General features: G+C 35.4%; 2 protein-coding genes across 2 annotated transcripts; one reads left to right on the top strand and one right to left on the bottom strand.

The window, feature by feature from the left end:
* The first annotated feature begins 1,968 nt into the window (after window positions 1-1,968).
* LOC143559133 (uncharacterized) lies at window positions 1,969-3,131 on the top strand. The gene has a single exon (XM_077047801.1). The coding sequence runs from the start codon at window positions 2,071-2,073 to the stop codon at window positions 2,980-2,982; it is 912 nt and encodes a 303-aa protein (XP_076903916.1). The 5' UTR covers window positions 1,969-2,070; the 3' UTR covers window positions 2,983-3,131.
* Window positions 3,132-6,591: 3,460 nt separating this feature from the next.
* On the bottom strand, window positions 6,592-9,342 carry LOC143559134 (PLASMODESMATA CALLOSE-BINDING PROTEIN 1-like). The gene is made up of 4 exons (XM_077047802.1): window positions 9,232-9,342; window positions 8,166-8,405; window positions 8,038-8,071; window positions 6,592-7,107 (listed from the first exon to the last, which is right to left on the bottom strand). Exons 1-4 carry the CDS (start codon window positions 9,281-9,283, stop codon window positions 6,834-6,836), a joined length of 600 nt encoding a protein of 199 aa, XP_076903917.1. The 5' UTR covers window positions 9,284-9,342; the 3' UTR covers window positions 6,592-6,833.
* Window positions 9,343-12,881: the final 3,539 nt, after the last annotated feature.

Here is a 12,881-nt window from a genome sequence, read left to right as displayed (position 1 = left end):
CTCTCTAGCTATTTCTCTCAATATACACTTATATTCAGAGCAATCTAGTCTGATTCTCACGCCAGAGGGTGATCACAAGGAGGAACCCCCCCCCCCTTCTCAGTGACGAGCTCACGGTGTCTGTTTTGCAGGTCGAGAAGAATAACCATCTTTGCCGGACCTAACCCTCGTGGGAAACATCTACTTAACCCTAAGATTATTCGTAATTTGCCGGGGACATTTAGTGTTTCTTCAGATACTATATAGTAATAAACTTTATACAAATCCAAAGAAATATATTCATCCGATTTTCACGCTTCCATCTTACATAAGTTAATATTCTCTTTTGACGGTCTGCATAAGAAATATGTATACTTTTATAAACTTAAAAAGTAGTTACTCCTTACAAACATTGTCTAGCTTGAGTTCGACTTGAGTTTCAAGCTGAAGCTCAATGAATTGACATATACTTTTGAGCTTGGCTTAGCTCTAATATAATAAATTATTTTATGTTGGGGATTTTAAGTTTGGTTTGGCTCAATAAATTATCATTAGTGGTTGGGGATTTTAAGTTTGGTTTGGCTCGACTAGACGAGATAACAAAATATAGACTTACATACAAGGATACGCATGTAAAACAACACAAACCTAAAATCAAGTCTTGTATATTCTATCTACAAGTACTTTAGATTTTTATATATACTTAAGGTGCAAAATATGAACACGTGGGAAACTTGGAGGGTTGAAATGCAACGTGTGCCTAACCACATGGGTCATGGGCGGACTAATTTAGGGTCACTCTGCCACCACACGACCACCTTCAACAATATCTCGCCGGCGGTAGATCCACCGTCCGTAACCACCGTTCACTTCTGATTACTATGCTATTCAGGTACGCTTTTCAATCCGTCACTAACTGTTTTTAAGAGCGAGGGTTTAGATGTATTTTCAATACTTAAATTGCTAGCCATTTTACTCTCAAATCTAACCTATATCTATTTTGCCTTTGAGATTACTAGTTTTAACAAACTTTGTGGTGTTTATATTAGACTGTTTAGGATCAATCATGACAGATTTTTTCATTACGAAAGCTTAAGTAAGCATGATCGTGAGTATTATATACACATTTTTTAGGTTAGTTTCAACATTTTCATTTGTGCTTGTTTGTTTGATAAATGATAACATGAACAAGGGATTCCGTTCGATTAACTAAATGAACGAACACGAATAGAGGCCATTTTCGTTCAAGTGTGTTCGTGAGCGTTCGATAATGGGTTTGTTTACATCCGTTAATGTTTGTTTGCTTATGTTTGTTCATTAAAGGTTTTTTAATACTTTTTGATTGTTTTTTTTTTAAATTTATCATATAGATATAAGCAAAATTATTAACTATAAAATATATCTAATGATTATTAAGTGATAAATTATATGTAAAGCTAACATATGAATATGAATGCTAAAGATATATATTTAGAAGGGTGTGGTACTTGGAAAATCCCAAAATCAAAAAAAGATCTATCTTTCTTTTCACAAAATGCTTAACACGATTAGATTCTTTCATGATTCTTTGCCTGTCCCAGCTGATGTTTCTACTCCCAGCGAGAGAAACCTCTCATAGCTGAGGTTGTTCAAATAAATGTTCTAATTCCAGGGTAAGACACCCGTATAGAACTGGGAAAAGCCCTAGTTGTATCCATGCTCTCCATCTAATCGTATATCATGGCAACACAAACTTGGTATCCGGACTGAACCGTTGACCCTGACTATTCTTGGTTACCCGAATTAAATAAAACATTGTTTGTGTTCATTTGTGTTCGTTGAATTAACTGTTTGTGAACCGATCTTTTGTCCGATAAAAGCTTGATGGATGAACATGAACAAGACCTTTTTCAGTTTGGTTTGGTTCATTGCAGTTCGTATACAGCCCTAAGTTGTTGCCTAAATCTAGTTGAATGAGTTTGTCTTTCTGTAATTAGTCAATAAACAAGTTAGATAATGAAACAAGAAAAAAGTGACAAAACCTTCTAGTAATATCCTAACCAAATTACATGGTGTTTCAGGCCATAATCATACATTCATAATCGAGTTTAAATGAGTGGTGCTTCTACTTCATGCAGCTTAAAAGCTGCATTTTCACACTGTGTACAACAAGTCAGAACCTATGACTACCATCACTATCTCTGCCTACTTGAACTACCTGCAAGCATACGCAGGGCCGGTTTTGCTCTGCGTGCCTTTAATGTTGAAACATCTCGAGCAATGGACGTTGCTTCCGACCCCAAAATTGGGTTGATGCGTCTTCTTTGGTGGCAAGATGCCATTGACAAGATCTTCAAAAACAAAGTTATTGAACATCCAACAGCCCAGGCTCTTGCATCTGTCATATCTGAGCAAAAAGTTAGCAAAATCTGGTTGAAACGGTCCGTTGAGGCACGTATAAATGATGCTCAAAGGGGTGTTGATGATGTTTACCAAACAGTTGAAGAGCTGGAGAAATATGCAGAAGATACATCTTCAACTATATTGTATACGACTCTTCAAGCAGGCGGTATAACATCCACTGCAGCAGATCATGCAGCTTCACATATTGGGAAGGCGAGTGGATTGCTTTTGCTTATTAAGTCACTTCCTTATCATGCGCACCGTAGCCACCAGTTTAGTTACATACCGGTTAAAGTGGCTGAAAAACACGGGTTGGTTTTAAAGCAAGGTGGGAAATTGGAGATAAGAATGGATTCACGTGAGAGACTTAGTGAAGCGGTTTTTGATATGGCATCAACGGCTAATGCTCATTTGCAGAAGGCTCGAGCCTTGGTGGAAATCGTGCCTAAAGAGGCTCGATCGGTTCTTTTACCTGCCGTGGGGTCGCAAGCTGTTTTGGATTCTTTGAATCGGGTGGGGTTTGATGTGTTTGATCCCAGGTTGAATCGAGGGATTTTGGGTGTGAATCCGTTGGTTTTTCAGTTGAGTTTGAAGTGGCATTCATGGAGGGGTGCGTACTAATGGATGTTTTTACAGAGATTGTTTTGGACCATTTTTGGTGAGTAAAATAACACAGGCATTTGGTACTGATTATAGAAGGATGTCTTAAGAATGTTTATTCATTTGTTGTTTATGATGTTATGGCATGTAACAGTTGTTTTATGACTCAAGTTGCCTATTGCTCTTCTCCAAACATAGAATCATTTGAATCAACTTAAATTATATAGTGAATCTATTTGAGTCTACTCAATTTATACAATATCTCTTGCCATTAGGATGTGTTTACATGCGGGAAGAGTGTGCAGGGGTTGAGGTGGCACCTATGTGATCACAGGGAACACTACACGCTCCTCATCACTCGTTTTTGCATTTGAGAAGTAATCATCATCATCATCGTACCCAGTATATCCCGCCAATAGCAAAGCTATGGGAGGGTCTGAGGAGGGTAAGATGTAGACAGCCTTATCTCTACCCCATAGGGATAGAGAGGTTGCTTCCGGTGAGACCCCCGGCTCGATAGTAGTTTTGCATCAAGCCTTGGATATAAGGCACATAACACTCAATCATCGGGACACCGGCTGATTGGTGCATGTACCCTTGTCTTTCGGCTATCAACGCCACCACATGATGCCTGATTAATCTTCCGTCACTTTTAACGTTATTTTCACGAGATTAGTAAAATAACGTCAAAATTAGTGCAATTTCACTTTTGCCCACCCGTGGGTTCACACATATATACATTATATGTGCGCACCGCAAGCATGGCATGCATTTGAGAAGTAATCCTATTTCAATATTCAACACTGTGAAAGAGGAGGGTTGATTCATCATATAGATTGTACTATGCTAGATTGTGCTACTCACATAAGGAGCGTCATGAAGTTTGAAATAGGCCGGTTTGGATTGTCGAAATTCAACCTTGCATAAATAAAATATAATCGGTTTAAAAAGAAATTTCTCAGGTACAAGTGTAAAATACAATCAAAAAACTTGAAGAAAAGACTGAAAGTACTAATTTTTTTAGGCTCAGGATCCTCCCACATTACCTATGATCCGCACAAACCATTTTTTTCCTATACAGCTCGTATAGGGCTATACGGTCGTATAGCACCTAAATCGTGTCAGTTTGTGTCTGATGTTGTCCGCCATCGTTTATAGTGCCTCGTATAGCCCTATACGGGTCGTATAGGCCTATACGGCTGTATATACATTTTTTTTTAAAAAAAATTTATATATTATCTGACTTGCATCATATTTTTTTTAGCAATTTTAAACGTTCTTCTTTTCAACCCTTTCATATGTTGTATAGCACCACTGAAAATCTCTCTATACGGCTCGTATAGTCGTTTTCTGACAGCAATTAATAGTGGTCAAAAGGCAATTTGAAATTTTATGCAAATGTTTTCTTTACGGTCATATAGAACAACCGTATAGGTTTTATGGTTTGTCAGGGAGGAAAACGAGCCATTTAATGCCTATACGAGCCTTTTTTCCCCTTGTCAGTCATTTGTACACTATACGACCGTATAAGCCTATACGAGCCGTATAGCATATGAGGGTGGTGTATGAGTACTCTTACTGATGAAAGCAGAGGCGGCCCAACCATTTTGGTGGCCTAAAACGAATAAAATATTCGGGGCCTTTTTAAAAAAAAATTATAATGCGTTTCTACGTTTTAATTTTTTATTTGTTCAGCTCCACATTTAATTAATTAGATGAATAAGTTAAATATAAGACCAAAATAGTTTCATTTATCTTTTGACCCTTTATTCTATAACATAAGTTTGTACATGTTTGTCTCTTAAAAGAAACCAAACAAAATATAAATGTTTTGAAACATAACATGAAAATAACTTGATTGAAAAATATTGAAAAAATTTGTGGATAAAACTAGGGGTGTGCGTGGTGCGGTTTGGTGCGGTTTTTGAATGAAACCGAACCGAAAACCAAACTTTCGGTTTTATGACTTTTTAAAACCGTTCGGTTTCGGTTTTTTCGGTTTCGGTTTTTGTTTTCGGATTCGGTTTGGTTTTGGATGCGGTTTTTTCGGTTTTGCTTCGAGGCAAAACGTTTTGGGCCAAAATAAACTTGACCCAGGATATTGAAATTGGGCATGATATTTGTTTTTTTATTTAAACAAATGGTTAATAGTAAACCATTGCATCAAAGCCATCTCGTTTAAACAGGATTCAACTTAAAAATTTATACATACAATATATACTTTTTATATTTCTTAAAGCTAGGGTCTCAAAATTTTGTGGGCCTAAGAGCATTCCCAACTCATTCTCTGTATTATTGTGAGAAGATTTTGTAAATTATAGGGTGATTTTTGAGTGGTTGTAAGTGTAAGTTATAGGGTGAAGAGAGAAAATGTAGTGATTTTTTGTAAATTTGGGAATACTTTGTTTGAACATGAGAGAGAAATGTAGTGTTTTGTAGTGTAATTATAAAGATGGGGATGGAGATCCGGATAAGAATGCTCTAAAGCCCTTGCTTTAGTTTCTAACATATACGGGCCGGCCCTGGATGAAAGCACAACAGAACATAAACAAGCGTATGAAAGGTGGGAAAGATCTAACCGAATGTGTCTGATGGTAATCAAGAATTCCAACTCAATTGCTATCAGGGGAGCAATGCTTAACTCTGAAAATGCTAAAACTTATCTAGACTCAGTGGAAGAGCAGTTCAAAGGATCTTCAAAAGCGCATGCGAGCACCTTAATTCTGAAGATGCTTAAGTAATGTCAGGACTCGGTTGGGGTGAAAAAAGTGAAACTGGGAATTGAACATATGGGCCATGGGTCCATATTTGTTATTTCTTCAATTAATATACTCTAATTAATTTGTGAAATTAGTGATTCTTCAAAAGAAGTGCAATACAAGATTTGCATTGTATTTTAGTACCACCAGACCACGAATACTGTAGTTTTAACAGTTCGATAAGATATAACTTTTGTATAACTTAAATTAATCCAAAAAAAGTCAATAAATAAATTGCTATAGTGGTTACTATCTTTGGAACACAGTAGTAGACTACTAGTCTTATTTAAAATATTTGAAGGGGTTGTTTTGCTTACTATTTGAACTTCTGTTAGCAGAACGATGATAAAAGAACGCAGATAATATTTAATCCTTACAATGTAAGACGATATTTACAAACACCAATGGTTTCCATATAGTGTTGCATGATTTCTATGATTCATTTATGTGATGTTCAAAATAGCCATGTGCGGGTATCATTCATGTCAGATTTGGTGTTAAATCTCAAGGTATGTTTGGTCCTGTTCTAAAAGACTATAACTTTTGAAAACCTAATGGCACTATTCCATGTTTAAAAAATAGCCTAAACCAAACCATTTTGAGCGGTTTGCCGTTTGGCCTACCTAGCCCAGCTAGTTCGGCTTAAACTTAAAAATTTAAAATTAATCCTATCAAAATCATTCAAACCGTACTACAAACAATGCTATTGAGTGTGTTCTAGTAAAGTAGAACTTTAGATCGTTGCAAAGGTCCCTAACGACATTACAAAACCATTTATGAATATTTTGAAGCTCCATATTTTATAATAGTTGCTATTTTTAATTATATAATCAACAGATTCCGCCGAATAGTAGTGTTGTTGGTCCACATAGAAATGAAACATTCTCATAAAATAAGTTAGAAAAAAACAGACAAGAGTCATAAACATCACATGAGTCATGACCACCAAAAAGGAACATAGACGAGACCCTCAATAATTTCCCAATCTAGATAGTAAGACACTCCACTAACCTAAGTAAAAACCATATAATAATACTACTACCACAAGCATGCATTGCCCACTTGTACCCTTACTAGTTACTACTACATGCATCATCCACTTGTACATATTCATCAACCCCACAATAGCATTACAAGCGTTGAACCCATTATGGTCAAGAAACCAAAAGTGGCGGCTTCTTGACGTATCATGAACCCATGACTAACATCTGTGTTGATACCCGCTCCTGACGGACCCATACCTGGTCCAAATCCACCTCCTCCTAACACGCCAGTGTTGGTTGGGTTGTTTCCATAGGGAGAAGAGGTGGTGCTGCCTGGTGTCACGGTGGTGGTGGCGCCCGGTGGTGTCCTCGTATTACCCGGTGAATTTGTCACGGGCATACCACTACATTCACAAATATTGCACCAAATGAGTCCACCGTAAAATAAATGCCAAAAACAACTCAAAGGTAAAACTTTTAATGAGTTACAAGAATAACAAAATATGGATTGACCACTCTTGACTAGTCTTGGCTCCACGTTACGCTTTGTCAGTGTTGTACAACTATTGAGGCACATGTTACAACCAAGAAGTGGACATAGGATACCAAGTAATAATGAAATAAGATAACGTGGATTGGTACAACTCTATGAAGCACAAAACAACAGGATGCAGACAGAAGACGATAAAATCTAAAAAGACATTACCTCGATTTGTCAAAAAGTTAAAAATTTAAAGAGGTTTTGTTTTGCTTGAGGCTGGTGGGCCCACCTCATACATAGGTTAAAAACTAAAATCCTGATTCATTATTTGAATTTACAAAATAAGCTACATTTTATATGTGAGTCTAATTATGCTCGTCGATTTGAGCTCGGATACATGCCTAAAAATATATACAATAACCTCTTACTATCTATACGTATGTAAAATGTTATACATGCCCGCATAAAAATAAAAAATTAAAAGGTTTATTCAAGTAATTTTACGAATTGTTAAAGAAAGTCCATATAACCTTATAACGACCTGTCTGACTTTATTGATACTGACCGATATGACCATTTGCTTTGCATAAGTCATTCGCGCTCTACAAATGTCCATTTAACCAAAGGAACCCATGTTTAACTTTTTATTATTACTTTCGTTTTTTAATAAAAATGTATCCTCAAATACTGGGGATCCGAAGCCTGTTGGCTCCTCCCGTATTTGAGAAGATATTTATGGAAAAAAAGCCTCAAACAAACAAAACTTTGGATTCCTTTGATATGGACATTTTGGGGATTTCGAATGTTGGTGGTGGAAAACAATTTTAGCAAAGAAACATATATAAAAAGATACCTGGCAGAAGAAGGATAAGAACACCCATTAGCACCTGTTCATACACAATAAGATAAACAAAAAAAAACATTATTAATTATAAAAACAAATTAAGATTACATATAAATAAATAAATGTTTGTGACTAACTTGGGTCAGAGGTGGTGACGGTGGCTGCACCGTTGAAATCACATGAGCCAGGGGTCTGACCCTTGGCTTGGAAATAGCTGTTGACCACATAGTTGCAGTGGTCAATGACGGTGTCTGGGCTGTAGCACTTGCCACCTTGGTGCGTTGGGGTGCAGTCTGCACCGTTTGCACACGCCCAGTCTATTGCCATCTGCAGAACCTTCTCGTTTCCACCTTTCTTGCACACACACCATGTTCCACCTATACATACATAGGTACATATAGCATGTTTATATATTCTTCATGTATTTATGTTTTCATATATGTTATCCTATACATAGGGAAAATCATCAAAAATAAATATTTGAACAGTCAAATTCAATAAAATAAATTTATTTTTCGTTTTATATATAAAAAAAACATGTATTTTCGACAAGGGCTAATTTTTGGAATTGAGCTTCAAAACAACTTACTAACTTATTAGCTTTTTTAAAAAACCATTTAAAAAAGACATGATTAGAAAACATTTTTTTAAGTATTTCAAAAGGCTAAAATAATAAAAGATTTTTGTAATTGTCAAACACTTTTTTAACTTATGCCTTTTTTTTAATAAACCAATAAAACAATATTAAGTTGTTTTCAAACTCAATCCACAACATGCTCTATAGCATATAACAAGACTAAGAATTTATGTCTAACTATTAAAGCATGAAGTACAAGTCAATAGATGATGATTGTTTATGATTGGAACAGTCTAGTTCTAACTAATGTACAACTTCTATAACATCAAGTACAAGCCAGCAATGCATAACACAATAAAGAAAGATTTTTGTATCCGCTCAAAAGAAAGGAATGTCTATTTACTGGTCAAATGATTCAGCAAGCCTTTTAAGGTTTAGCTTTTTATGGATTAAGACATACTGTTTGTTATTTTTCCTATTTTGTTGGTGGTTACATGAACAAAGATTTTGTTAGGTAAAAACTTAAAACACATATAATAATAATAATAACTTTTATTATTATCCTACTTTCTTTTTTTTTTTGTTGAATCAGTTAAGAAATGGGAAAGAAAAATATAAATGCTTACTTGAGTGAGAAACCATAGAGAAAATGAGCAGAAGAAGAACCAAAGCAGCCATTGCTGTGATAAGTGTAGTAGAACAAGAACAAGAAGCTTGGAGAAAAATGAAGAGAGAGATGATGGCTTTAAACTTTAAATGGAAAAGGTTAATCTTCTCTCATGTGAAAAGAAAAATGAAAGTCCAGGTAAATATATTTTAAATGGATGTACAAAATGCATTACAAGTTGTACAATAGTTTGGATTTGTATATTGTAACTCTGGGATAGGAAATAAGTAATTTACTGAAGATAAATGGTTATTTTTTTAAAAATGTGACTGTTTAAATAAGAGTAATTTATTTTTGTTTTAAAGTGTGTGGACGTGGTGGGCTGACACGGGCCCAGACAGCGAATGTACTATTGTGTTTTAAATTTGGTTATTCGGCATTTTTATGCAACGGGTATATTTTGGATTTCAAACCAACCGAATTATTTTATGGATATATCCTTGGATTTCTTGATTTAAATTTAGTTATATTTGACTGTAGGTTTTACTTCTTATGAAAACTGAAAAATCATACGAGAAAGGATATAATTAACAAAAGAGTTCATGGTCTACTTCTAATTCTAACCATTGGATGAATATATTAAAAATTCTTATGATTCACATAATTTATTGAAACTGAAATTAGAATATCAATGAATCCAACCTAAATAAGAAAGTTGGGTAAGGGGTTATAGTGAAGAAAGCTGGGTATGAGCATACCTAGTACCTATAAGGTATTAGTCGGTTTCATATTATGGTTTAAAATTGGCTCTAACATGGTTATACCAAACCTAAACCCGAAAAAAAACCAGAAACTTGCAAGTTATCTATTGCACTCAGTCTCTTGGGCGTAAGCCTTTGCCTTTAGGGTCTTGTCACTTTTGGGCCTGTGGATTATGTCACTTGAGATATGGATCATTGTCTTATTCTTACAAAATAATTTCTTCATAAGTATGAGATGTGTTTAGAGATATGTTTGAACAGCAGCAACCGCAACCCCAACCCCAACCCCAACCCCAACCGCAACAAGTTTCTAAACTTGTGATCAATCCCAAAGCATCTTCGAGATTGCCTTCAAAGTAACATCAATCATTCATTCAAAACATCAATAATTCCAACAATAATAAACTACACAAATTGTATAAAACCTACAAACCTCATAAGGTACAAGCTGTCATTGTCGACAACATAACACAATAAACATACATAACACTCAGATTCAATGATGACAGCGCGTTTGATAGAAACCGAAAACTAAAGTACTGAAATTAATATAATAGTCACATTCGAGATAGGCTTGATCTCCAATTACAAGGTTAAAGAACCCTAATTCTGATAAGCATAAACATCCATATCTTACAAAGGAAAAACAAAGCAATTAATACTAATCTTAAAACGGTTACTAGAAACTGATAAAAACTTCCCCACTACTTTCCCTCCATTATATTCTTTTAATTTATATTGTTTAGGCGGGAACTTGAATATGTGACTTGACCCGTTTACTATTATGGGTATAGACCCGAACCAGGTTCCTATCAATACATCCCGACCCGGGGTTACTATCATTGGTTCCATTGCCGGGAATCGAATTAATGATCCAGCGTAAACATCAGGGACTTGAATTAGTATATGAGACTTGTGCCTTGTCGTCGCAACATTCTCCAATCCATCATTTTTCAACGATGTAACGTAGTTATGCATCATTCATGCTTGTATCTATGTACACTACACTGTTGAGTTTTCATCAATCTTAAATTAACATCTTTGATAATTTGGTCACAATCTTCATTTCCAATCATCTTCAGATAAGACGGGCCACATATGTCAAACCAATCCGGTGAGTTAGATACTAAGATGTGTGTGTGTATAACCAGATCATTGGTTCGTGTTTCGATTTGTTTTTCGGTTTATATTACATGCAAAACCAAAACCAAATTGTAAGTTCAGTTTTCACAAAAATATAAAACCAAACCACCGGTTTATCTTTCGGTTAAGTTTTTTCGGTTTCAAGCACACCCATAATAATAAATATATAACGGATAACAGTATACGTATGTATTAGAATTATACGCATAGCTAATGAGAGCCGAGAAAGAAAATAAATATTGTTTTCCGACCGCTCTACGAAACATCTTAAATCTTTAAAATTTCATTCCACCCTTCATATAGCCGACTCATCTTCGATGACTGATCATAAAACAATTACAAAATTTCTGTAAATTCAAACAAATCCTAGTGAGGCATTTCATCAAACAGTTGGCGTGCACAACAATATCAAGTGGATACTTGCAGCATATTGAATGTAAAAAAAAATTAAAATATGATGATCGGGATGAAGAATGGATCAGCCTTGAAAGTGAGACATATCCATCCAGCAACAAACAAATCAAAATGTTGGCGAAGGCAGATCCATCTCGCAAACTGTACACACGTATGCGGTTATGGGAATTACCTGATCAATACGTCGTGGAGCCTAGTGACGGTTAGTAATGGAGTTGTGAAATGAGATGGATCTGGTGGATGGGATGATTTTCATTGGGAGTGAGATTGGGTGGATGGGAATAAGTGGGTTGGAATTAGGCGTGCAAACGAGTCGAGCTCGGCTTGTTTAACTTACATAGAGCTCGAGCTCGGTTCGTTTAATTTACATAGAGCTCGAGCTCAAGCTCGGCTCGTTTCGAGCTCTATTTCTAAAGCTCGAGCTTGGCTCGGGCTCGCTTTATAAGTTATTTTTTAAATAATATAATATTTTTATATATTTTTTCTATATATATATATATGGGGTAGGGTTAATGTAAAAAATAATAATTTTGTGAGAAACATAAGAAGAGATCTAGACCCTTGGATCTAGGATCTGACGGTTGAGATTGGTAGTTTCTAAAAACCGTATAGTTTTCTATTTATATTGTATAGTTTCTTATTAGGTGGTTTGCTTTATTTTAAAGCATTCTTACACTTCTCACAAAACAATTGTTTTTTATTTGAACCCTCTTCTCTCTCTCTCTCTCTCTATATATATATAATTATTAAATATAAACATGTTGTCAAATATGTGTTTCAAAATAGCTCTTATCATGTATTATTGTGTTTTTTCATGTATACAAAGTATTAAAAGGTTCGTGTTCGTGTTTTGGATGCATGTACACGATAAGTTTTCGTGTCGTGTACAGGAATACACATTTCATGTTCGTGTCTTATCGTCTACGGGCACACACGATATGCCAGCCCTAGTGCCAAGCCCCGAATTTCTGGAAATTTAAGCCCCAGTTGCGACATAGAATATAAGTGCTGCTCGTTCAAGCTTAGGCATATAAACTCTAAATACCCGTGTAGGGTATGAGTTCTGTTTAAGTTATTATTTTATTATTATACTATATGACTTAGACCGTAGTCAAAGGTACTGTCACACCCCAAAAATCGTTAACTTAACAGCGAAAGACTTAATCAACTAAATTGAGCGGTGACAGACGCTGTTCAGCCAATCATATTAAAAGAAATAATGAACCAATAGTTGGACTTTATTAAATATCAGAGTTTTACACGTGTCAAACATACACGATTCTATTTTAAATTACAAGTCCAACTATCATTCATTTAAACGCACAACACCATTTTCCCTAATCATTTACGA

Source organism: Bidens hawaiensis, unplaced genomic scaffold (assembly GCF_021521415.1).
Source record: "Bidens hawaiensis isolate Kalapana, Puna unplaced genomic scaffold, B.hawaiensis_p1.1 tig00019700_1, whole genome shotgun sequence".
Taxonomy (NCBI): Eukaryota; Viridiplantae; Streptophyta; class Magnoliopsida; order Asterales; family Asteraceae; genus Bidens; species Bidens hawaiensis.
The sequence above is the reverse complement of the archived record's forward strand: the minus strand, read 5'-3'. Positions and strand labels throughout refer to the sequence as shown.

Bases quoted from the DNA above. Each gene is read 5' to 3' on its own strand.
- LOC143559133 (XM_077047801.1), top strand. From the start codon at position 2,071: ATGAGTGGTGCTTCTACTTCATGCAGCTTAAAAGCTGCATTTTCACAC.
- LOC143559134 (XM_077047802.1), bottom strand. From the start codon at position 9,283: ATGGCTGCTTTGGTTCTTCTTCTGCTCATTTTCTCTATGGTTTCTCAC. The intron at 8,406-9,231 runs GTAAGCATTTAT...ATGTATGTATAG, and splicing joins CTCTATGGTTTCTCACTCAA to GTGGAACATGGTGTGTGTGC. The intron at 7,108-8,037 runs GTATCTTTTTAT...TTGTGAATGTAG, and splicing joins TCTTATCCTTCTTCTGCCAG to TGGTATGCCCGTGACAAATT.